Source organism: Ranitomeya variabilis, chromosome 2 (genome assembly GCF_051348905.1).
Source record: "Ranitomeya variabilis isolate aRanVar5 chromosome 2, aRanVar5.hap1, whole genome shotgun sequence".
In the NCBI taxonomy this organism is placed as follows: domain Eukaryota; kingdom Metazoa; phylum Chordata; class Amphibia; order Anura; family Dendrobatidae; genus Ranitomeya; species Ranitomeya variabilis.
In genome coordinates this window covers 410,411,441-410,437,676 of record NC_135233.1, presented here as the reverse complement: position 1 = coordinate 410,437,676, position 26,236 = coordinate 410,411,441, and the positions used below count along the sequence as shown (strand labels likewise).

Here is a 26,236-nt window from a genome sequence, read left to right as displayed (position 1 = left end):
TCAGTCTGTGACTCTCCCCAATTACCTGTAAGGCTATGTGGACATGGAAGATGTGCAAGGTTTTACAGTACAGGAAAAGTGAACGAGATCCCTGAAGTCTCATGCACACGCAGCTTATTTTTTCCTTGCAGGTTTGCAGCAAATTCAAATCTACATAAAGTCAATTCTTGCAGCGTATTTCACCCAAAAAAATGGGGGGAAAATACGTAACAAAACCATTCCAAAAACGTTGCCCAAAAATAAATGTTTTACACAGCGTCCTTCCTGCCAACACATTAGAATTTTCTCCTGCAAATCGTGAACATGTGCACATAGAATTAGTCCTTTGTCCTGTGTCCCCCCCCACATTCATTATAAGTCTTTTATAGCATAATAATGAATTTGGGGGTGGGAGAAGACATTATCAGGTACAGAACATCCTCCGCCACCTCCCAATTCATTACAAGTCCCTGACAGAGACTTCTCCCACCTTTCAGTTCATTATAAAGTGTCCTATGCACCTTATCGCCTCCTCTCCCCAATAAATGTTAAGTCCCGATAACATCACAATGAATTGTGAGATAGAGGAGGATGCTATCAGGGGCTTAGCATCCTCTTTCACTACCCAATTAATTTAACATCCATATCTTATGTCCTTCTCCCCCTCCTCCTGTCCATAATTCCATTATAAGTCCCCCTTACTCCAATCCCAATCCCCCACATCCATCATTGTCGTCTCCACCACCCCTATTATTGCCCTCTCCACCACCTCTATAATTGTGTTCTCCCCCACTTCCATCATTGCACTCTCCAACACTCCATTGTTCTCCCCACAATTCCCATCATTGTCCTCTCCCCCACCCCCCCATCATTTCCCTCTCCACCACCCCATCATTGTCCTCCACATAACCTCCATCATTGCCCTTTCCACCATCTCTATCATTGCCTTCTCCCCCCACCACCCCTATCACTGCCCTTTCCACCACCACCATCATTGTCCTTTCTACCACCACTATCATTGCCTTCTTCCCCACCACTCCCATCAATGCCCTTTTCACATACCCCACAATCATTGTCCTTTCTACCACCACCATCACTGTCTTCTACCTCACTCCTATCATTGCCCGTTCAACCACCTTCATCATTAGCTCCTCCTCACCACCACCTTCATTGCCCTCTCCGCCACCTACACACACACCTACACACACACACCTACACACACACACCTACACACACACACCTACACACACACACCTACACACACACACCTACACACACACACCTACACACACACACCTACACACACACACCTACACACACACACCTACACACACACACCTACACACACACACCTACACACACACACCTACACACACACACCTACACACACACACCTACACACACACACCTACACACACACACCTACACACACACACCTACACACACACACCTACACACACACCTACACACACACACACCACCTTTCACCTCTCTGCACGTTTCCCGCAGTATCGCCGGCGCTTCCGCTTTCTGGCACAGCGGCCGTGCGATGAATGATGACGTCATCCAGCCGTGCTGGTGTATCAGATAGGAAGCGCAAGCAGGGAGCACAGGACGGATACCGCAGCTCCGCTGCCATTTTCTCCTATATGCAGCGGAGCTGTAGGTATTGCTTCCTGCCCACCGCACATGAGGGCAATCTGGCCAAGGGCCCCCTGGAGCCTCGGGCCGGAGAAAAAGTCCAGATTGCCCTCATTATTGGCCCCCCTCCACCTGCGGGCCCCAGTGCAGCCACACCCGCTGCACATGCGGTATGTGCGCCCCTGAATTTTAGGGTTATTATTTATTTTTCCCTGTAAAACATACCATCCAGCTTCTTCCTGTTAGTCTGGCTGTGACCGCTGTGATGGGTGTCTTATAGCTGGCAGCTCTGTAATATCGCTGCTTCCCCACATGCCCCTGCTGTAAAATCATAGTCAGCGCATGGCAAATTTATCTCTAAGCCACATTAACGAAAGCCATAAAAAGGCATATCAAAAATCACCAAGTAATGAAGTAGTGAGGCAATTATTTTCCTCTAGGGTGTTGTCAGATGTGGAGCACAAACCCAAAAGCATGTGTATCAATTTGCCCACATCAAAGACCATTGTACATGCTAGGCCTAAATCCAGATCACATGAGAAGTCTTCTATGATTTGAAACTGATAAAAGACGAGTTACCCTCCAAAAATACAAAATTATAGTTATTAAAGGGGAACTCTCCATGTACCTCTATTGAGGTCCGATATTAACAATTAACGTCAAACTCTACTATTAGTAATTAATATCCACTTACTAATGCCTTAGCGTTATCTGTTCCTTATACTATATACTAGCAGAGACAAAACAGTGTATCCATAAAGGATATTTATTACACACACAAGTCTACAGTCTATTATGCACATATATATACACATATATACATACATATATACATCTCTATCTATCTATCTAAGGGGTACTTCCGTCTTTCTGTCCTCAACTTCCGTCACGGAAATCCCGCATCGCTGATTGGTCTTGGCAGCTGCCTGTCATGGCTGCCGCGACCAGTCAGTGACGGACACAGTCCGATTAGTCCCTCCCCTACTTCCCTGCAGTCAGTGCCCGGCGCCCGCTAAATAATCCCCTCCAGTCACCGCTCACACAGGGTTAATGGCAGCAGTAACAAGCCGCGGTGTAACGCACTCCGTTACCGCTGCTATTAACCCTGTGTGTCCCCAACTACCATATATACTCGACTATAAGCCGAGATTTTCAGCCCAAATTTTTGGGCTGAAAGTGCCCCTCTCGGCTTATACTCGAGTCATGGTCGTCGGCGGGTGAGGGGGAGAGAGCAGTGTCGCATACTCACCTGCTCCTGGTGCTCCTAACGCTGTCCCAGCCTGTCCCATGGTCTCCCGCGCTGCAGCTCTTCCTCTATTCAGCGGTCACATGGTACCGCTCATTAAAGTAATGAATAAGGACTCCACTCCCATGGGGTGGAGCCGCATATTCATTACTGTAATGAGCGGTACCATGTGACCGCTTACTACAGGAAGAAGCTGCGGTACCATGGGACAGGCAGGGACAGCGTCAGGAGCAGGTGAGTATTTAATATTCACCTGTCCGCGTTCCAGGTGCAGCTCCGTCTTCCCGTCCTCTTGCAGTGACTGTGCAGGTCAGAGGGCGCGATGACGTATTAGTGTGCGCGCCGCCCTCTGCCTGAACAGTCAGTGCGGAGAGACGGGACGCTGAGGAGCAGCGACAAGAGGTGAGTGTGATTTTTTTTATTTTTTTATTGCAGCAGCAGCATTACATGTGGCACAATGCTGTATGGAGCGTCTATGTGGCCATAAAGAACTGCATAGAGCATTATATGGGGCATCTATGGGGCCATAACTGGATGGAGCATTATATGGAGCATTATATGAGGCCATAACTGCATGGAGCATTATATGGGACATCTATGGGGCCATAACTGCATGGAGCATTATACTACGTGACGGGGCAATGTACTACGTGACTGGGCAATATGGTACGTGGCTGGGCAATATACTACGTGGACATGCATATACTAGAATACCCGATGCGTTAGAATCGGGCCATCATCTAGTGTGTGTGTGTATGTGTATATGTGTGTGTGTGTGTGTATATAATATATATATAATCAGTGTAGACCAAAAGTTTGGACACACCTCATTTAAAGATTTTTCTGTATTTTCATGACTATCAAAATTGTACATTCACACTGAAGGCATCAAAACTATGAATTAACACATGTGGAATTATATACTTGACAAAAAAAAGTGTGAAACAACTGAAATTATGTCTTATACTCTAGGTTCTTCAAAGTAACCACCTTTTGCTTTGATGACTGCTTTGCACACTCTAGGCATTCTCTTGATGAGCTTCAAGAGGTAGTCACTGGGAATGGTCTTCCAACAATCTTGAAGGAGTTTCCAGAGATGCTTAGCACTTGTTGGCCCTTTTGCCTTCACTATGCGGTCCAGCTCTCCCCAAACCATCTCGATTGGGTTCAGGTCTGGTGACTGTGGAGGCCAGGTCATCTGGCGTAGCACCCCATCATTCTCCTTCTGGGTCAAATAGCCCTTACACAGCCTGGAAGCGTGTTTGGGGTCATTGTCCTGTTGAAAAATAAATGATGGTCCAACTAAACGCAAACCGGATAGAATAGCATGCCGCTGCAAGATGCTGTGGTAGCCATGCTGGTTCAGTATGCCTTCAATTTTGAATAAATCCCCAACAGTGTCACCAGCAAAGCACCCCCACACCATCACACCTCCTCCTTTATGCTTCACGGTGGGAACCAGGCATGCAGAGTCCATCCGTTCACCTTTTCTGCCTCGTACAAAGACACGGTGGTTGGAACCAAAGATCTCAAATTTGGACTCATCAGACCAAAGCACAGATTTCCACTGGTCTAATGTCCATTCCTTGTGTTCTTTAGCCCAAACAAGTCTCTTCTGCTTGTTGTTGTAGAGATGTGTCTGCTGCTAGAACTCTGTGTGGCATTGACCTGGTCTCTAATCTGAGCTGCTGGTAACCTGCGATTTCTGAGGCTGGTGACTCGGATAAACTTATCCTCAGAAGCAGAAGTGACTCTTGGTCTTCCTTTCCTGGGGCGGTCCTCATGTGAGCCAGTTTCTTTGTAGCACTTGATTGTTTTTGCCACTGCACTTGGGGACGCTTTCAAAGTTTGCCCAATTTTTCGGACTGACTGACCATCATTTCTTAAAGTAATGATGGCCACTTGTTTTTCTTTACTTAGCTGCTTTTTTCTTGCCATAATACAAATTCTAACAGTCCATTCAGTAGGATTATCAGCTGTGTATTCACCAGACTTCTGCACAACACAACTGATGGTCCCAACCCCATTTATAAGGCAAGAAATCCCACTTAGTAATTAAACTTGACAGGGCACACCTGTGAAGTGAAAACCATTTACGGTGACTACCTCTTGAAGCTCATCAAGAGAATGCCAAGAGTGTGCAAAGCAGTCATCAAATCAAAAGGTGGCTAATTTGAAGAACCTAGAATATAAGACATATGTTCAGTTGTTCCACACTTTTTTGTGAAGTATAAAATTCCACATGTGTTAATTCATAGTTTTGATGTCTTCAGTGTGAATTTACATTTTTCATAGTCATGAAAAAGCAGAAAAATCTTTAAATGAGGTGTGTCCAAACTCTGTCTGTACTGTGTGTGTGTGTATATGTATGTGTGTATGTGTGTGTATATGTGTATATATATGTGTATATATATGTGTTTATATATATATATATATATGTATATATATATATATATATGTGTGTGTATATATATATATATATATATATATATATATATATATATATATATATATATATATATATTAATATTATTTATAAAATTATACACTGCTCAAAAGAATAAAGGGAAGACTCGGGGTATGTGCACATTTCAGGATTTCTTGCAGAAAATTCCTGAGGAAAATCTGACATTTTCTGCAAGAAATCCGCATGCGTTTTGTCTTTTTTTGTTCGTGTTTTTGATTTGTTTTTTTCCGGAGCTTGCCAATGCATTAAATAGCGGGAAAAACGCAAAAAAAACCCGCAAAATTAATGAACATGCTGCGTTTTTTACCGAGATGCGTTTTTTTCCATGAAAAAAAACGCATCATGTGCGCAAATATGGCAGAATGCATTCTAAATGATAGGATGCATATGTCTGCGTTTTTTACACGCTTTTATCTAAAAAAAACGCGAAAAAACTGCAACGTGTGCACACAGCCTTAAACAGAATATAACTCCCAAGTAAATCAAACTTCTATGAAATCAAACTGTCCACTTAGGAAGCAACACTGATTGACAATCAATTTCACATGCTGTTGTGCAAATGGAGTAGACAACAGGTGGAAATTATTGGTAATTCTCAAGACACCCTCCTTAAGGCTAGTTTCACACTAGTGTTTGGCAGGGCTGCGGACAAAAGACTTCTTCCTCTGTGAAGCTCCGCCCACTGTCGCTCCTTTTCCTTCAGCTCCACCTATGTCGGCATGCGTCCTGCGTACCTATCTTTAACATTGGGTACGCAGGCCATAAGGATGTATGCGGATGCCTCTGCATGCGTCGTCTTGACACTGCGCCTGTCTGTGTCAAACGCAACATGTTGCATTTTGTTGTGGTCAGCACAGCTTCAAAACAATGCATGCGGAGGCATCCGCATACATCCTTATGGCCTGCGTACCCAATGTTAAAGATAGGGTATGCAGGACGCATGCAGACACTGGCGGAGCTGAAGGAAGAGGCGCGGCAGTGGGTGGGGCTTCACGGAGGAAGAAAGCTTTCATCTGCAGCCCTGCCAAACGCTAGGGTGAAACTAGCCTTAAGGAGTGGTTTTCAGGTGGGGACCACAGACCACATCTCAGTACCAATGCTTTCTGGCTGATGTTTTGGTCACTTTTGAATGTTGGTTGTGCTTTCATACTTGTGGCAGCATGAGACGGACTCTCCAACCCACACAAATGGCTCAGGTAGTGCAGCTAATCCAGGATGGCACATCAATGCGAGCTCTGGCAAGAAGGTTTGCTGTGTCTGTCAGCGTAGTGTCCAGAGGCTATAGGTTCTACCAGGAGACAGGCCAGTACACCAAGAGACGTTTAGGGGGACGTAGGAGGGCAACAACCCAGCCACAGGACTGCTACCTCAGCCTTTGTAACAACCCAACCACCAAAGTTATGGATGCACCAGGAAGACCAGACTGGATTATGTAGAATAATATCTTTATTAACTAGTAGTAGCGATGCAGAAAGGTATAACACTTTAAAAAATTATAAGTAAACAAACTGTGTGCGAATCAAGACAGTATATATCATATCTAAAAGGAGAATAAACCCATAAGCACAATTTGTATAGAGGTCACCTGTTTAAACCTGTTCTACCAGCACATGGCTGGATCTTTCTTTGTCTTAAGGCAATTTAAGACAGCATGCTGGAGGAGGGGGTTCTGATTCATGTGGAATAAATATGGGGGAATTATAAAATAAACAACTTCCTTCTCTCCCCCAATGGGGGTGGTCTTTTTTGTCCTTTCTCATTCTCTGGTCCTCTACCAGAGGTCTGGGAGTTTGAGGGTTCTGCGCAGGATTTTAGTTGTTCCCAGCATTGTGCTTTTCTGGACAGAGAGTTCAGATGTTGCTCCTGGGATCTGTTTCAGATCAGCTGCAGTGCTCTTCAGGGGGTTGCACATGTTGTTCTTCCAGGTCTTCATGTGGGGTGGACCTGCAGTGAAGTTGATTGTTCTCAAGTTGTGATAATAGCTTCCTCTTTATGATATTGAAACGTTTGATGACTAGTTGTTTCTCAGTCAGTGGACATGCAGGTTGCAATGCTCACGCCCTGACTGGGTGGCGCGAGTGAGGATTGTGGACCCACTGTGCCACAAACCAGACTACCCTGGAGGAGCGTGATTTAGCAGCTACCTTGTTGTTCACTGGAGCCTCTAGTGGTGAGGTCAGGCTTGTGTGGCAGGTAGCTACCAGGTACCACTCCAGGGCAGTGTCTGGCTGTAGCAGCTGAACCCACTGGGGGATGTAACACTAGAGACAGGTGCTGGCAAGTACAGACTGGCATGAAAGGTACTCTGGCGGGCTCAACTGGCAGGTGGGCACGGCTGGCACTCTGCCAGGTGGGCACGGCTGGCACTGTGGCAGGCGGGCACGGAACAGACTGGAGGAACCGGGACTGTAACGGGTAGGGCAGGAACACAGGCAGGTACCAGTAGGAAAAGGGAACAGATAGGAATCAGTTCAGACTGGAGGGACAGGAGCTATTAGGAAACATTTCAGACAGGAACTGCTTCAGGAGGCACAAGAACACAGGCAGGTACGAGTGGGATAAGGGAATGGGTAGTAACCAGTACAGACTGGAGGGACAGAGCCACGTCGTGCGGGGCAAGAGCAGAGTCGCAGGATACGGAGAGCAGAACCGCAGGACGCGGAAAGCAGAGCAGAGGGAGTAGACACCAGGAAACACACACACCGCTGAGTAGGGAAGGCAACAAACAAGGATACAAACAGGTATAGGTCTGAGTTCAGACAGGGACAGACACGGGAACAAGTTCAGGACAAGGATTCAGGCCTGGGTATACACCCCCCAGGGTGACAGAGACTGGACAGGACCGGGCAACTCAGAAGCTGAAACCAGACTGAGAGAGTTTGTTGCTCAGGCATCTCTCTGTGGGTGGAGATGCCTTAAGTACCCAATACCTCTTAGCAATAGGCTGGGGACATATTAGTGGTGTGCACACTGTCTCTATAAGACTCAGAAAGTGCCGGGGCTGCCGCCCTAAGCATACAGCTAGGAAGTGTGCAGCAAGCAAGGACAGGAGCTTCACAGCAAAGAGCCAGCAGAGGAAAGAACTCACAGCATGGCCCAGAGTGGTGAGTAAGATGGGAGATGGGAAGCCATGCAGTGATGCCGGCAGGGATGTTACGCAGGTCTTGTATCCATCCAGAGTTTCCTCATACACTTCATATATCCTCTCTCATTTGGTCTGCTGTTATAGTAGCATTTCATCAGATCCAGGTTCTCTTGACTTGTCCATGTGTGGTTTGTTCCAGTAGTATATACAGACACACACATACAGTGGGTACGGAAAGTATTTAGACCCCTTTAAATTTTTCACTCTTGGTTTCATTGCAGCCATTTGTTAAATTCAAAAAAGTTCATTTTTTTTCTCATTAATGTACACTCTGCACCCCATCTTGACTGAAAAAAACAGAAATGTAGTAAGTTTTGCAAATGTATTAAAAAAGAAAAGCTGGAATATCCCATAAGTAAGTATTCAGACACTTTGCTCAGTATTGAGTAGAAGCACCCTTTTGAGCTAGTACAGCCATGAGTCTTCTTGGGAATGATGCAACAAGTTTTTCACCCCTGGATTTGGGGATCCTCTGCCATTCTTACTTGCAGATCCTCCCCAGTTCTGTCAGGTTGGATGGTGAACGTTGGTGAACGGCCAATTTCAGGTCTCTCCAGAGATGCTCAATTGGGTTTAGGTCAGGGCTCTGGTTCGGCCAGTCAAGAATGGTCACAGAGTTGTTCTGAAGCCACTCCTTTGTTGTTTTAGCTGTGTGCTTAGGATCATTGTCTTGTTGGAAGATGAACCTTTGGCCAATTCGGAGGTCCAGAGCACTCTGGAAGAGGTTATCATCCAGGATAGCTCTGTACTTGGCTGCATTCATGTTTCCTTCAATGACAACCAGTTGTCCTGTCCCTGCAGCTGAAAAACACCCCATAGCATGATGCTGCCACCACCATGTTTCAATTTTGGAATTGTATTGGGCAGATGATGAGTAGTCCCTGGTTTTCTCCACACATACCGCTTAGAATTATCACCAAAAAGGTCTAACTTTGTCTCATCAGACCAGAGAATCTTATTTCTCATAGTTTTGTAGTACTTCATGTGTTTTTAGCAAACTATAAGCAGGCTTTCATATGTCTTGCACTGAGGAGAGGCTTCCGTTGGGCCACTCTGCCATAAAGGCCTGATTGGTGGAGGGCTGCAGTGATAGTTGACTTTGTGGAACTTTCTGCCATCTCCCTACTGCATCTCTGGAGTTCATCCACAGTAATCTTGGGGTTCTACTTTACCTCTCTCACCAAGGCTCTTCTCCCACGATTGCTCAGTTTGGCTGGATGGCCAGGTCTAGGAAGACTTCTTGAGGTATGAAACTTATTCCATTTAAGGATTATGGAGGCCGCTGTGCTCTTAGGAACCTTGAGTACTGCAGAAACTCTGTTATAACCTTGGCCAGATCTGTGCCTTGCCACAATTCTGTCTCTGAGCTCATTAGACAGTTCCTTTGACCTCATGATTCTCATTTGGTCTGCCATGCACTGTGAGCTGTGAGGTCTTATATAGACAGGTGTGCGCCTTTCCAAATCAAGTCCTATCAGTTTAATTAAACACAGCTGGCCTCCATTGAAGGAGCAGAACCATCCCAAGGAGGATCACAAGGAAATGGACAGCATGTGAGTTAAATATGAGTGTCTGAGCACAGGGTCTGAAGACCCTTGTGACCATGTGATATTTCAGTTTTTCTTTTTTATTAAATTAGGAAAATGTCTACATTTCTTTTTTTGTCAAGATGGGGTGCAGAGTGTACATTATTGTGAAAAAATGAACTTTTTTGAATTTACCAAATGGCTGCAATGAAACAGTAATCTTAAAATGGTCCGAATATTCTCCGTACCCACTGTGTTTACATGTGTTAAAAAAAAATAAATAAATTAAAAAAAAAATATATATATATATATATATATATATATATATATATATATATATATATATATATATATATACATACATACATACATACATACATACATACATACATACATACATACATACATACATACATACATACATACATACATACACACAAAACATGCACTATACATATCTCTATATAAAGATGTGCATTTTGGGGCACTTCCCTTCTACAGACACCTTGTCCTCTTATTCTCCTTTCAGCCAAGAGAATGAGGCTTTTCCAACTATGACTCCATATACAAGGTTTTTCCAAACAGATGCACGTTCTTATCTTGTCCATTATCCTCCTGACCTCCTCAGCATAAGCTCCTCATCGTGTCCCTGCCCCTTCTACTGTGCCTGATGAGTCCCCCTGAAAACACTATTATTACTCTGATACCCTATAGTGCAAAGTCCTGAAAAGTAAATGCCCCCAGCAAATGGTGCTCCTGAGGCTAGGTTTCACATAAGTGGGTAAAAAATCGTTCAGCTTTAAATCCAAAAAAGTGGAAGGATTTCTTTTCTCACTTGCCATCCCTGTACAATCCAAGTCTTTACATCAGCAGCTATTAACCATTACATGGCCAGATTTCTATGTTACAGAATTGCAATGTATCTGTAAAAATTGGATGCTACACTGTGCCTTTGTACGGCATCCAATTCTATTTTACTTTTTACAAACCTTTAGACTGAAATGGTTGTGTCTCATCCGATTTACAGAATAAACTAGTGCATGCTGTCATTTTTATTTTATTTTTTTCACATGCAGATTCGGACAGTGAAAAAAGTTACACTGCACTGTCTCATTGAAAAATATGAGTCCCAGTGTGAGCTGTTGTTTTCACAGATCGCTCTGTCATACACCCCTTCTGAACTGCGTCTTGGCACTAACCAGTGTAATGATGTCGTCACACAGTCTACACTGTACGTTTATAGGAATCAGCATCACAACACTGATACATAGAACAGGGCAAGAACTGCAGGGTGTTAGAGGTGGCCAGAACGAGGGACTCCAATACTGCAGATGCAAACCCTGCCACTGCTATGGGGACAGAATAATCTCTGTACAGGACAGTGCGCACGTCTTCGCTGGGAGGTAGATTTCTGTGTTTGCACCTGGGATATGGGCTATATATTTTGATCTAAGACTTCTCGACAGATGTAACCTGGTATTGCCATCACGAGTCCTTCACATCTGCAGTGTTTCACCTCCTTAGTCTTTTCTTCATAGGAGATTAAAAAATGAGCTTCTGGATATAAGGAGAAAAGGTGCAAAGAGGGGGAGTCAGCGATACAGCGATCGCACCTGTGCCCGATGTCAGCAGAATGTGGGACGTCTGCTCCCTAAAACAAACACTTGTCGGAGTTGCAACCACCTAGTGTGCAAAGATTGTCGGATGGAGACCTCAACTGGAGGATGGAAGTGCAACGTTTGCATCAAGGAGGCGTGAGTTACATGTTCATTCAGTTTATAAAGTTCTGTTATCACTCAGTCTTGTAAAATCAAATATAAGAGATGGAGCTGCAGAGATGCTAGATCACAGATAGTCCCTCTCGTAAAGGGGTCCTCTGATGTGGACAATCACTACTGGTCAGACGGATCTGTTAGCAATAAGCTAATCACAAAGTATCCCCTGTTAAAGCTGCTTTCACACATCAGTTTTCGCCGGATTGAGCCTGACGGCAAAAAACTGATGTGTGAAAGCAGCCTTAGAACCTATTTACCGTACTCTGTATTTGCAGGATTTTTCTTTTGCTTGCTTCTAACTTGGGCCCAGCTCTAGCTAACATTGCTCTGCGGAGCTTCTTCATTGTGAAGATTTAGAACATGAATATCTCATATATTTTCATTGTTTGCAGGGAGCTGAAGAAATCAACAGGAGATTGGTTTTATGACCAGAGAGTCAATCGTTTTGCTAACAGACTCGGCAGCGACTTAGTGAGGATCTCGCTACGCCGTAAACTTCCAGCTCCAGGTAGATTTGCTTCTGTTCTAAATGCATTGGCCTGAAGGGAATGTTTCCAAGAAGCATAGGGATCAGTCTATCATGAGCTTTGTGCCTTTTTATGGGCTTCCAAATCTTGGTGATCTTTTTGCATTTGCTTATTTTGAACCAAACTTTTTCTTCCTACACATTTATGATCGGACTCTAAAAGGCTGCCATTATGTGAAGCAATTTAGTTTCCATGAAAGGGTGGATAAAAGTGTTATTTTTCCCAGTTACAAAGAGAATCCCATATTTGTCTATAGTTGGGACAGATTTCGTATTCTCTATTCGTCTTTTGATTAATTTGTCACAATTTGCACTGCGAATAACTGACTGTAAAACAACTAATTCCTGGTAATAATTGTTTTCTGAGATGGAAATGGAATTGTTTTCTGAGATGGAATAGCTTTTCCTTTTGAGCATAAAATACTAGTAATGAATGGCTCTGTGTACTGACAGCCTGGGAGCTGTTGCCTGATCCGGACATGATTGCCTAGATTTAACTACAGTAATCTAAATGTACCGTATATACTCGAGTATAAGCCGAGATTTTCAGCCCATTTTTTTAGGCTGACAGTGCCCCTCTCGGCTTAGACTCGAGTCTTTGTCCCAGGGGGTCAGAGGGGGAGCCGCAGGAGTGGCAGCTGTCACATCATACTCGCCCTCCCGGTGTGGTCTCTGCACGTCCCTGCTTCTCAGATGGTCTCGGCGACGGCAGCTCTTCCTGTGTTCCGCAGTCACATGGTACCGCACATTAAAGTAATGAATATGGACACGACTCCACTCCCGTAGGCGTGGAGCGTATATTCATTACTTTAATGAGCGGTACCATGTGACTGCTGAACACAGGAATAAGCTTCCGGTGCCGAGACCATCTGAGAAGCAGGGACCTGCAGAGACCGCGCTAGGAGGGGTGAGTGTGACGGGGGAGGGTGAGCCATGCAATATTCACCTGTCCCTGTTCCACCGCCAGACTGTCTTCCGCGTCCTCTGGCTATGATGTTGAGGTCAGAGGGAACGATGACATGTTCAGTGCGTGCCCTCTGCCTGAACAGTCACTGCAGAGACCCGGAAGACACAGCGGCGCGCGGCATTGGAATGGGGACAGGTCAATATCGCAACTGCTGGTGTCCTGAGCCAGTGGCGACACCGGTACCTTGCTGCCATAGAGCGCCGGTGTCCCTGTCTGCTCAGGACACTGGCACCTGGCTCCCAGCGACGAGAGGTGAGTATGTCTTTATTTTTTTTTTTAAACGCAGCAGCAGCAGCATATGGGGTTATATTATTCTATGGAGCATCTTATGGGGGCCATCAACTTTTATGTAGCATCTTATGGGTACCATCAACTTTTATGGAGCAGTATATGGGGGATATTATTCTATGGAGCATCTTGTGGGACCATCATTAACCTTTTATGCAGCATTATATGGGGCATATTTTAATATGGAGCATCTTATGGGGCCATTATTAACCTTATGGAGCATTATATGGGGCGTATTTTGTATGGAGCATCTTATGGGGAACATCATGAACTGTATGGAGCATTATATGGGGCTCCTGATTCAATATGGATATTCAAAAACAACCTACTGATGTCTCAATTACTTTTACTTTTGTTGGTATCTATTTTTATTTTTGAAATTTACCAGTAGCTGCTGCATTTCCCACTCTAGGCTTATGCTCAATAAGTTTTCCCATTTTTTTGTGCCAACATTAGGGGTCTCTGCTTATACTCGGATCGGCTTATACTCGGGTATATACAGTACTTTTTTATAGGGGCATTCTACCCTGTCTAGAAAATAGGGGAGAACTTTCCGACCACTGAGATATCCACAGATCTCGAGAACTGGGGTTCTGATATCCCATTTTGAATAGAGCAGAAGTGCCCATGATCAACTACCACTCCATTCATGTGGGGGTCTTAATAACTTCTAAACTTGAGCATACCCCCTTAATAACTTATAATAAGTATATTCACATCAAATATAAACCCTGTTAGTGCTCAACTGAAAATGGTCAATGTTCTGCTGTTTAGTGATGAGCTAATTTGTTCGGAAAACGATTGCCAAACATCAATATGGCACATTTGGATTCGTGATTGGAAACACAAGCAAAATGTTATAAAATCGGTAAAAATCGGAAACATTCAGTAAAAAGTGTGGGAAAATATTTGCGTTGCCACTAACGTATTTTCAGCACTTTAGCACCGATAATGGTGGTGTATCATGAGCTTTTGATGAGGGGAGGGGGTTTGCAAAACTCAGAGGTGCCACGTTCTTGAGAACAGAAAGTAATTTTTCTTCCCTAACTTTGTGTGCGCGTTGCGACTAGCCAGTCAGGGCACAGGAAACATACACAATGTCCTGACACTACGGCTTGTGTCATTGGCTGCTGAAATCACATGTCCCTCTCCATATAAAGAGCGGACATCTTGTTTTAGCACCACTTTGACACTGTAACAGTGCAGAGAGGCTGCTCCTAACGCTGGCACTGTTGGCAGCAAGATTTCAGCTAGTTAGCTAAGCAGTTGTATATCAGTCAGGTAGTGTAGCTAGCCAGTGTCCAGTATGTTTGTTAAATTGACCTTCCAGCACTTTATTTTTTGCCCATTACGGAGGTCCACAGACAAAGCCAGAAGGGCACATGTCCTACATGTGTGTTGTGCACTGCTTCTATTGTGCTCCATGCACGAGTATAGCATTCTAATTAATTTTTTTTCACTAGCTAAATGCGAACCAGCCTGCTGTATCCCACCTTGTCATTTAGTGCTGTGGTGACATGAAACTGTCTGCAGACCTAATGCACATTAAAAAAAATACATAATTTTTCAGTTGCAAAAAGTTAGACAACCCGCCGTATCACACTTTTTCATTTTGTTGGTTTGAAATTAAGCTGTCTGCAGATCTCACGCACATAACCCCAACATTGTGTTGCTAAAATTCATACTGAAGGGACCTGACATTAAAATAGTTTGTAGCATCAAGTGTGTTAAAGAGGCCTGATCCAGAGACCACCAAAAAATTCTTCTGTTCCTAGTGTCATACAGTAGGGTACATTTGACTTTCATGTTTGTAGCATAACGTCTTTGTCATACAGACCTCATCCACACTCAAGCAATTATTTTTTTCTGTCACTAAAACGATACAGCATGCCATATTTCACCTTGGAATTTACTGTCGCTGAAATTCAGCTGTTTGCAGAGTTGTTGCAGAGTTTACAATCTAATTTTTTGTTGCAAATACTGTGCTCCTACCACACTATATGAGCAACAATGCTGGGGGAAAAAGCGAGGCCGTATTAGAAGGGGAATTAAGCTTGGTGTTCAAAGTGTACGTGGGGTAGGTGCAAAAGTTAGTGAAAGCACTAGTGAACCAACAATGTCAAGTCCTATGCAAAGACATCTGACAACTTCTGTTACTGGACGGGCTACTCCACTACCTTTCTTTGGCAGATGCACAGCGGTACGCCTTGTTGATGATACACAGAAAGAGCATGTGCTCGAGTGGATGGCACGTGCAGCTTCAAGTGACCTCTCCTCCTCCTCCACCTCAACATCACACCCACTACAGTCCACAGAGGTGGCACCCAAATTCCCCTTGCTTCCCCCCTCGTCCCAACTCTCCAACCGTACAACTGACCATACGGAACCACAGATGGGTGAGTTTGAAGAGCTGTTCACACATTCTATGCCATGGTCATCAGAAGTGTACTTAAAAGCTTCACAGAGTCAAGAGGAGGAAATCTGCACCGATGCCTAAATTTTTTTGTAGCTTGGATCCAGGGCAGGATGAAGTTGGGTCCGAACAGCATCCTGACCCTCATCGTTAGATGTTAACCCCTGGGGGGAGGTGATCCTGAAGAGACTCAGATATCTGAGGCTCACCCGGACTGTACTGTGCTGTCAGGACAGCAAGAGAAGGAGGGTGACTCAAAGGGCGAGGAATGTGATAACATAAATGATGATGATGGAGGTGTTAGATCCTAGTTGACGTGAACATAGAGGCATATAGCTGAGTAGGTCATCTGAGGAGAAAGTCGTGGATAACTAAGTAAGGAAACAGACAAGCTATTATTTCTTATATTTAGGGACTCTATAGCGACTGGGTCTGTTCCACAGGACTGGCGCATAGCAAATGTGGTACCAGTATTCAAAAAGGGCTCTAAAAATGAACCTGGAAATTATAGGCCAGAAAGTCTAACCTCTATTGTTGGTAAAATATTTGAAGGGTTTCTGAGGAATGTTATTCTGGATTATCTCGATGAGAATAACTGTTTAACTCTATATCTCACGTAAACTCCGATCCTCCCAAGACCTCCTACTCTCCACCACACTTATTTGGTCCTCACACAACCGCCTCCAAGATTCCTCCCGAATATCCCCCATCCTCTGGAATTCCATGCCTCAACACGCCCGACTATCCACCACCCTCGGATCCTTCAGACGGAACCTGAAAACCCATCTCTTCAAGAAAGCCTACAGCCTGTAATAACCATTCTGCCGCCTCGCCATGGCCAGAGCAGCCGCCTCACCACCGCCAGAGCTGCTGCACCTCCGACCTTCTGTCTATTCCCCACTATCCCATAGAATGTAAGTCCGCAAGGACAGGGTCTTCTCCCCTCTGTACCAGTCTGTCACTGTAAACTTGATTACTGTAAACGATATTTATAACCCTGTATGTAACCCCTTTCTCATGTACAACACCATGGAATTAATGGTGCTATATAAATAAATAATAATAATATATCCGCATGGGTTTGACAGGAGCGATTCCTCATAAACCCATCTAATCAGTTTTTATGAAGAGGTAAGCTATAGATTGGACCAAGGTGAGTCATTGGACGTGGTATATCTGGATTTTTCCAAAGCGTTTGATACCGTGCCACACAAGAGGTTGGTACACAAAACGAGAATGCTGGGTCTGGGGGAAAATGTATGTAAATGGGTAAGTAACTGGCTTAGTGATAGAAAGCAGAGGGTGGTTATAAATGGTATATTCTCTTACTGGGTTGCTGTGACCAGTGGCGTACCGCAGGGGTTGGTGTTGGGACCTATTCTCTTCAACAGATTTCTTAACGATCTAGTAGATGGTTTACACAGTAAAATATCGTTATTTACAGATGATGCAAATCTGTGTAAAGCAGTCAATACAAGAGAAGATAGCATTCTGCTACAGCTGGATCTGGATAAGTTGGAAACTTGGGCCGAGAGGTGGCAGATGCGATTTAACAATGATAAATGTAAGGTTATATACATGGGAAGAAGGAATCAATATCACCGTTAAACACTGAACAGGAAACCACTAGGTAAATCTGACACTGAGAAGGACTTGGGGATCCTAGTTAATGATAAACTTACCTGGAGCAGCCAGTGGCTTCCAATGCAAACAGGATCATGGGTGCATTAAAATAGGTCTGGATACACATGATGAGAGCATTATACTGCCTCTGTACAAATCCCTGGGTATACCGTAAATGGAGTACAGTTTTGGGCTCAGGAACGATATATTGGAACTAGAGCGAGTACAAAGGAGGGCAACAAAATTAATAAAGGGGATGGGGGAACTACAATACCCAGAGAGATTAGCAAAATTAGGATTATTTAGTCTATAAAAAAGACTGAGGGGTGATCTAATAACCATGTATAAGTATATATAATAAGGGGACAATGCAAATATCTCTCCAAGGATCTGTTTATACGGAGGAAAGTGATGGTCACAAGGGGGCATTCTCTGTGTCTGGAGGAGAGAAGGTTTTTCCACGAACATAGAAGAGGATTCTTTAGTGTTAGGGCAGTGAGAGTCTAGAATTCCTTGCCTGAGGAGGTGGTGAAGGCGAACTCAGTCGAGGGGTTTGAGAGGCCTGGATGTCTTCCTGGAGCATAACAATATTGTATCTTACAGTTATTAGGTTCTTTACAAGGACGTAAATCTGGGGATTTAGACTGCCGTCACACTAGCAGTATTTGGTCAGTATTTTACATCAGTATTTGTAAGCCAAAACCAGGAGTGGGTGATAAATGAAGAAGCGGTGCATATGTTTCTATTATACTTTTCCTCTATTTGTCCCACTCCTGTGATGGCAGCCTTATTCTGATGGAATATAGGCTGAACTGGATGGACAAATGTCTTTTTTTGGCCTTGCTAATTATGTTATGTCACGTACCCACTTCTCCGCACGTGACTTGGGGTTGCATCTACAAGGGTTAATTTATCTCCTTTCACTCAGTCCAGCATTCACCTCTGTCCTATGCTGCAATGGGAGCATAAATCACACCCCAACACAGACTATGTACCCCCGCTTCATACACGCTGCCACCACTCACCGAACACAAGGGCGATGACTCCCAGAAATACTACTACTGTATGCCAATCACCAGGGTCATACACTCTAAGGCTATGGATTCTTTTAGAGCATAGAAGGATCAGACCTATTAAAGTTTTAAGCTTTAATAGAAAAGGTACAGTGCTTACAATAAAAAGATAAAATATGGAAATAAAAAGTGACATACAAATATGCAAAACAGCTATAAAATGAAAGGGGGAAACTTAGAGATATCTAACTTTGCAGTCTGATATTCTGCTCCCTGGGGGGGGAGAAATATGAAATGGATCACATCAGCTTGGCTGCCCCTCAGTCTGTGAACAATTTTCTATGGGTAAAGGCCTAATTTATAGATTAAACCTGGAGATCAGATTTCTAGACCAGCATCTCATGTTAATATTCTAATTGCTGGTCTGTGACTGGATCATGGCCACTTTACCAATGAATACATTATTTTTTCCTCTACACGCTTTTTCTATGACCTTTCTTTCTCATAGTAATTTAAATTATCAGGGTGCAATTAGGTCCTATTTGGAGTCTCTCTTCAAGGCATCAGAAGGTGTGAAATGTTTTGACTTCTGTGTTTCCCAGGAAGGCCCCCTGGGGTCTGAGAGCAGGAAAACAGTCTTTTCTCAAGATAACTTAGGTTATGTCCTTTGTGAAGAGCTGCTGCCTAAGGCAGATGTTAATTACTGCTGGTCATGCATCCATACCAATACATATTTTCCACTACATGTTACATCTCAGACATGCAGTGATGTAACCGCATTGAGCAATGCAATGCATCCTCAGCCACAACAGTGGCTGTGACCAGCAGCGTCCACGGGTCTGTAGCGCGCAGTCTTGGCAAGGGTTGCATAGCCCAGAGGTGTCAAACTGCATTCCTCGAGGGCCGCCAACAGGTCGTTTTCAGGATTTCCTTGTATTGCACAGGTGATAATTTAATCACCTGCACAGAATGATTCCAGCACCTTGTGGAATGCTAAGGAAATCCTGAAAACATGACCTGTTGGCGGCCCTCGAGGAATGCAGTTTGACACCTCTGGCCTAGCCTCTGCCTTTTTTGACACTGCAAAGGATGAGACAACTCACGTGATCTGCCAACTTAAAAAAAAAAAAAAAAAAAACTGAGTAGAGGTAAAAAGTGCAACAATTTGACTACTACATGTATGAACATTCACATGTGCAATCAACATGCATTACTCTGGGAATCCCACTGCACAAAAATGCGGACCAGCAGAGCTCAAGATGCAGGTCTTTGACTGCAGAACCTCGGGTTCTTTACCCGCTCCAGTCACGCTGTCCAAGAGCCCACCAGCAGCTGTAACGGAAGCGGACATGCTTGCTGTTTTTAACCGATCTCGGAGAATGAGCACACCACAACTTTCTCAAACCACTGTAACATGTCCACCTGCACCTCTCTCACAGTCCAGCAGTTTGTCTGGTTCACCATACTCTGCCCTCTCTCAGCATTGCAGCCAGCCCTCGGTCCTGCAGTTGTGGTCACGTAAAAGATTGTTTCCTCCTACACATGACAAAGCAAAGAGGTTGAACTCCCACCATCTCCAATCTGTTGGCCATGGAAATGCTGCCTTTCCGCCTGGTAGATACAGATGGTTTCTGAAACTGATGGCCGTCACAGTCCCCCAGTAATAATAATAATCTTTATATAGTGCTAACATATTCCGCAGCGCTTTACAGTTTGTATACATTATCATTGCTGTCCCCGATGGGGCTAACAATCTAAATTCCCTATCAGTATGTCTTTTTGGAGTGTGGGAGGAAACCGGAGTACCCGGAAGAAACCCACGCAAACATGGGGAGAACATATAAACTTGCAGATGTTGTCATTGGTGGGATTTGAACCCAGGACCCCAGCGCTGCAAAGCTGTAGTGTTAACCCACTGAGCTACCGTGCTGCCCAGTACCAATTGCTCAGTCGCCATTACTTTTCTACGAAAGCTGTGCCTGCACTACACCTGCATTTTGCAGACATCACCTGTTCCTTGACTAAATCTCTGTCTGCCATGGTGCATTTCACTACAGGCACATGGATGAGTAAGCATGGCCAAGGGCGTTATATCTTGCTGACTGGGCACTGGGTGACTCTGGTGTATGTGCGGACAAGCACTGCTCCACAAGTCTTGGAAACCCCAAGGCTTGCAGGACAAACCTTTACATTTAACACTTCCTCCTCTGCTTCTGCCGCCTCCTCTATCTCCTCTAGGGCCTCCACCTGCACCCTTAACCTCTGCCTTAATGAGGCACGCGTTCCAACAGTGCAGAGTGAATCCCCACCAGCTTCGTACTGCGCAGCCACGGCTCATCGCAATCAGGTAGTATTAAAATTGATATGCCTTGGAGATCGCAGTCATACAGCTAAAGAGTTGTGGACAGCTCTCCAGGCTGTTTGATCAATGGCTGTCTCCTCTGAACCTGCATCCTGGGAAGGCTGTGTCCAATAATGGTGCGAACCTGGTGGTACCCTGACGGCGAGGCAAGCTCACACATGTGCCTTGCATGGCTCATATCCTCAACCTGGTGGTAAGGATTTTCTGCACCACTATCCTAGCCTGGGTGAGCTGCTCCAGAAAGCATGTAAGCTGTGTGCTCATTTCCGCTTTTTGCACCCCTCAGATCATCGACTTGCATAGATACAGAGGTCTTTGTCCATACCAGTTAACAGGTTGATATGCGATGTGCCGACAAGGTGGAATTCCACTCTTCACATGTTGCAGTGACTGTAGTACCTGCAATGAGCCCTGAAGCAGTATGTCATGTCATATAGCCTGAGCCAATGCAGTACGGACGTGGCGCCTGTCACGTTTACTGGGTGGGCACAGATTACGGACCCCTGCATCCTTTTGCACAGTTTCAAAATGGCTACTAAGATGGTTAGCGCCAGTGGCGGATTATAATGAAGTTATTCTGGGCGGTAGCCCAGGGCCCAGTGGTGTGGGGGCCCTGGGCAACCGCTCAGATTGACCGCTGCCATCAGGGCACTACTGCCCTGACTGGCGTATGGGCCCGGTGGGCAGAGGGGGGCCACATCAGGCCCCATCTCATCTGCTCACCGGGCCCCTACCGGTGCTGCGGCAGTTTAACGCTATTGACGTGCGGGCACGTGCCCGCACATCACTAGTTAACAGCCGCCAGCCAATTGGAGGCTGGCAGCTGAAGTCAGCCGCAGCGTGCACATCGCCGGCGTCTGATGTCATTGTCAGTCACCGGCGAGTGCGCGCTGCTAGAGGGAACATCGCCGAAGGAGCGCAGACAGGTGAGGAGGGTTTTTTTTTTATTGCGAATGGCAATCCGGGGGGCCCGGGCCAGAATGCTGGACACACTGGGGGCAGAGATGCTGGACACACTGGGGGCAGAGATGCTGGACACACTGGGGGCAATATGTTGGAGACACTGGGGCAATATGCTGGAGACACTGGGGGCAATAAGCTGGAGACACTGGGGGCTGAATGCTGGACACACTGGGGGCTGAGTGCTGGACACACTGGGGGCTTAATGCTGGACACACTGTGGGCAGGATGCTGGACACACTGGGCAGGATGCTGGACACACTGGGGGCAATCTGCTGGACACACTGATGGCAATATGCTGGACACACTGGTGGCAGAGATGCTGGACACACTGGGGGCAGGATGCTGGACACTCTGGGGGCAATATGCTGGACAGTAGGGGCAGAGATGCTGGACAGTGGGGGCAGAGATGCTGGACACTGGGGGCAGACACTGCGGGCAGAGATGCTGGACACTGGGGGCAGATGCTGGACACACTGGGGGCAGGATGCTGGACACAATGGGGGCAGAGATGCTGGACACACTGGGGGCAGAATGCTGGACAAACTGGGGGCTTAATGCTGGACACACTGGGGGCAGGATGCTGGACACACTGGGGGCAGGATGCTGGACACACTGGGGGCAGAGATGCTGGACACACTGGGGGCAGGATGCTGCACACACTGGGGGCAGGATGCTGGACACACTGGGGGCAGGATGCTGGACACACTGGGGGCAGGATGCTGGACACACTGGGGGCAGGATGCTGGACACTGGGGGCAATATGCTGGACACACTGGGGACAATATGCTGGGCACACTAGGGGCAGGATGCTGGACACTCTGGGGGCAATATGCTGGACACACTGGGGGCAGAGATGCTGGACACACTGGGGGCAGAGATGCTGGACACACTGGGGGCAGGATGCTGGACACACTGGGGGCAGGATGCTGGACACACTGGGGGCAGGATGCTGGACACATTGGGGGCAGAGATGCTGGACACACTGGGGGCAGAGATGCTGGACACACTGGGGGCAGGACTAGAGACATGGGCAGAATGTAGATACGGGGCATGATTGGAGACAGGGCAGAATGAAAGACATAGGGCAGGATTGGAGACAGATTATGCAGGATCATGGGGCAGGATGGATACGATGGAGACTGATGGGGCTGGATGGGGAGATCATATGGGGCAGAATGGATACTCATGAGGGCAGGATGGGAGAACATATGGTTGAAGCCAGGAATGAGATACACGGGGCCAGGATGGGGGGATATTATTATTACCATAGGATATTATTACTGCAGTGATGTATTTATTTTATTTTTTGAGTACACTGTTTTAAATGGGGGGGCGGTCCTGTTACTGTGTAGAGTGACACTATGTCGCCTCTTTTTCTTCATGTGGTGTAATGTAGAAGTTGGGAAAAATTAAGTATTGTGTTCTGCAAGCGGAGCTCAAGATAACTGTGTTATTTCCTGCAGAGACAAGTCCTGGCTGGATGAAATGATGGCGGTCTGTGCTGGATGAAAGATGAAGGTCTTCACCTAGAGACGTCACTGCTGAGTCAGTGTTACCCATACACTGACACTATACACTGTATACTATATACAGAGGTCCTGTGTATAATGTTACCGGTGATCACTGTATTACCTCTACACAGACACTGCATACTAACTACAGATCTCCTGTGAATACTGGCACTTATGGTGATAGTATTGTTTTTTTTTTTCTTCCTAACTGAAGGGTAAATTGACTAGATCAATGGATGTTTGACAGGTTATAGTTTCACACAGCAACTATTTTTCTGGAATAATCTGGTTCAGGTATATGATGACCCCGTCACATGACCGGGGCCCTGGCTACCCTTAATCCAGCCCTGGTTAGCGCTGACGCCGCCATCACGAGCATCACTATTCCGGTCATCTATATGCTGGAGAAGACTTTGAATAACCTGTGGGAGGAGATGGTGGTCCCAGAAGAAAAGGAGGAAGCGGAGGATGATGCAGAAGGGGTAACATTGTCCCCAAGTTCCAGACTGTTGTCACACAGGTGGGTGACCAGGGAGGGTGGATTCCTGTGATCGAGGGGGGTTGGTGATAACAGACAAACTGTTATCGAAGGTTGATCCGAGAAACAAATGGAGGAGGAAGAGGAGATGGGTCGAGCAACTGTCAGATGAAGAGGACAATCCCCCCTCTCTGTTGTTCATGGTTGGCTGGAGGGGATGGAGGAAACGAGCATCATTGTTACCCAGCCACCACCACAGCATGGACTTGGACCTCATGGTAGAGCCCAAAATATGAGTGCCTTATTGCTGCACTATCTGCAACATGATCCCCATATAGTTTTGATTAGGATTACTGCTTACTATTGGGTTGCCACTCTGTTAGATCCACGTTATAAAACCAAATTTTCCCAGATGCTTTCTGCCCTCGAAAGGGACCTGTGAATGCTGGAGTGAGTATCGAAATACACTTTTAAACCTTAAGAGAGCTTTTCCCCAAGACCGTAGTGAAGCACACAGTTCGCATCGCAGCTTTAGACTCCCAAACTCTGACACGTCAATTCGTCAACGCTAAGTCATTAGCAGCAGCAGTGGAAGAAGCAATTTCTGTGAGTCCTTTTGACACTTTTTTTTTAGTCCAGCTTGTGCACCAACACAACAGAGTTCAAGTCTTATATGTGGTGAACGAATGGAGAGGATTGTGCAGGAGTATCTAAAACTGAATATCAATACCATCAGGGAATGTTTGGACCCTTTCATATCTTGGTCTTCCAAAATGGATGAGTGGCCTGAGCTCGCCTAGCATGCCTTGGAGGTTTTATCATGCCAATCAGCCAACGTTCTCTCAGAATGTGTCTTCAGAGCTGCTGGTGGTGTCCTGACGGATAAGCGCAGCTAGCTGTCCGCTGACAGTGAAGACCACCTAACTTTCATTAAGATGATCAAGTCATGGATCTCCAAGGACTTTTGCACCCCAAATGCAGAATGTACAGACTAGGTGATATTGGCTTTTTAGTGTGCTGCATTAAAGTCATTTAACTGTATTCTGTGATATTTTTAGTTTGGCTTCTGTGTCTGAGGTGGCTGCTGCTGCTGCTGACGTTAACACAATTTTTTGGAAATGTGAACAGTCATGGTTGGTCTACATCTGCTGTGTTGGCTGTTAGCTGGAAGCCATGTCGGTCCCAATTTTACGATTTCTATTCTAGTGCCATTTATTCCATTTCGGTGGTGTCAGGTCCTCATTTTTTTTTTTTTTTAATGTTAACACTCCTGGTTGGGTGTCCATCTGCTGGATTGGGTGTAGTGGAAGATCTGTAGGTCCCTATTATACTATTTCTACTGTGGTGAAATTGATGCCACTTTAGTAGTGTCTGCCAATAATTTTTGGAAATGTGAACACTCCTGGTTGTGTCCTTCATGTGTGTTGCCTGTAGCAGTAGGCCTCCGAGACCATCAGGCCTCTGAGACCATCAGGCCTCCACTTCCTTGAACTCAACTACCCATGTTACGATCCTTCGATTTTTCTGACAATGCTAGTCTACGAAACTGATATTTGTTCCATCTGAGTGTGGCTCTGCCTGAAAGCAGGTAGAGGTGTTACATGTTATCAGGGCTCCCAGCACAGCAGGCCTACACCGATCCCTCACCCACCTCATCTTACTGTGACATTCAATTGAAAGCTGTAAATGCTGTCCCAGACCCCAATACCTCATGCCTGGCTGATAGCTGCAGTGCTATGCTAAAATTTGTACTGTGGGTGAATTGAGGCCACTTTCCTGGTGTCTGTCCCTCATTTGATGTGTTTTGGCAGCATTTGTAGCCGTTATAAGTTGTTGTTTATGCGTTTGTTTTTGTCTTCCATTGACATGAATGGTGTTCGGTTATGTTTGGTGAATATTGCCAAATCGGCGATCATAATCTGAACTGAACAATTAAATATTCGCTCATCTCTACTGTTGTTGACTAATTTGTAAGCTAAACCATGGGTCACTAAATTGAGCTTTTAATGTTTGAATATCTATAAGATACCCTCAAAGACTTTATAGAGGACTGATTCGTTCTCCTGATTAGAGCTAGGCGAACCCGAACAGTAAAGTTTGGCTTCCGTACCTAACACCTGTTTTTGGTCACGGACAGATAACACAGATTTCACCAGGAAGTCCGTTTTTCTGTTTGGATTTGGCCCCCTGAACTCCGGGTGTTTGTTTCGCTTTCATGTCCATGATAGCGTGGTATATACAACCTTTGATCGGCCGTAAAATCATCACCACCGGTCAAAGCCACAGTTCCCATGCTGTCAATTGACAAAGTAT

At 45.5% G+C, this 26,236-nt stretch overlaps 1 protein-coding gene across 3 annotated transcripts in view; it reads left to right on the top strand.

Moving 5' to 3' along the window:
* Positions 1-26,236, top strand: part of SYTL4 (synaptotagmin like 4) — a 262,603-nt gene that overhangs the window by 105,824 nt on the left and 130,543 nt on the right. For all 3 annotated transcript variants that reach the window (XM_077286536.1, XM_077286534.1, XM_077286535.1), the window contains exons 3-4: positions 11,543-11,758; positions 12,172-12,287. In XM_077286536.1, coding sequence (XP_077142651.1) covers positions 11,543-11,758; positions 12,172-12,287 — 332 coding nt within the window. The remainder of the gene's footprint in view (positions 1-11,542; positions 11,759-12,171; positions 12,288-26,236) is intronic.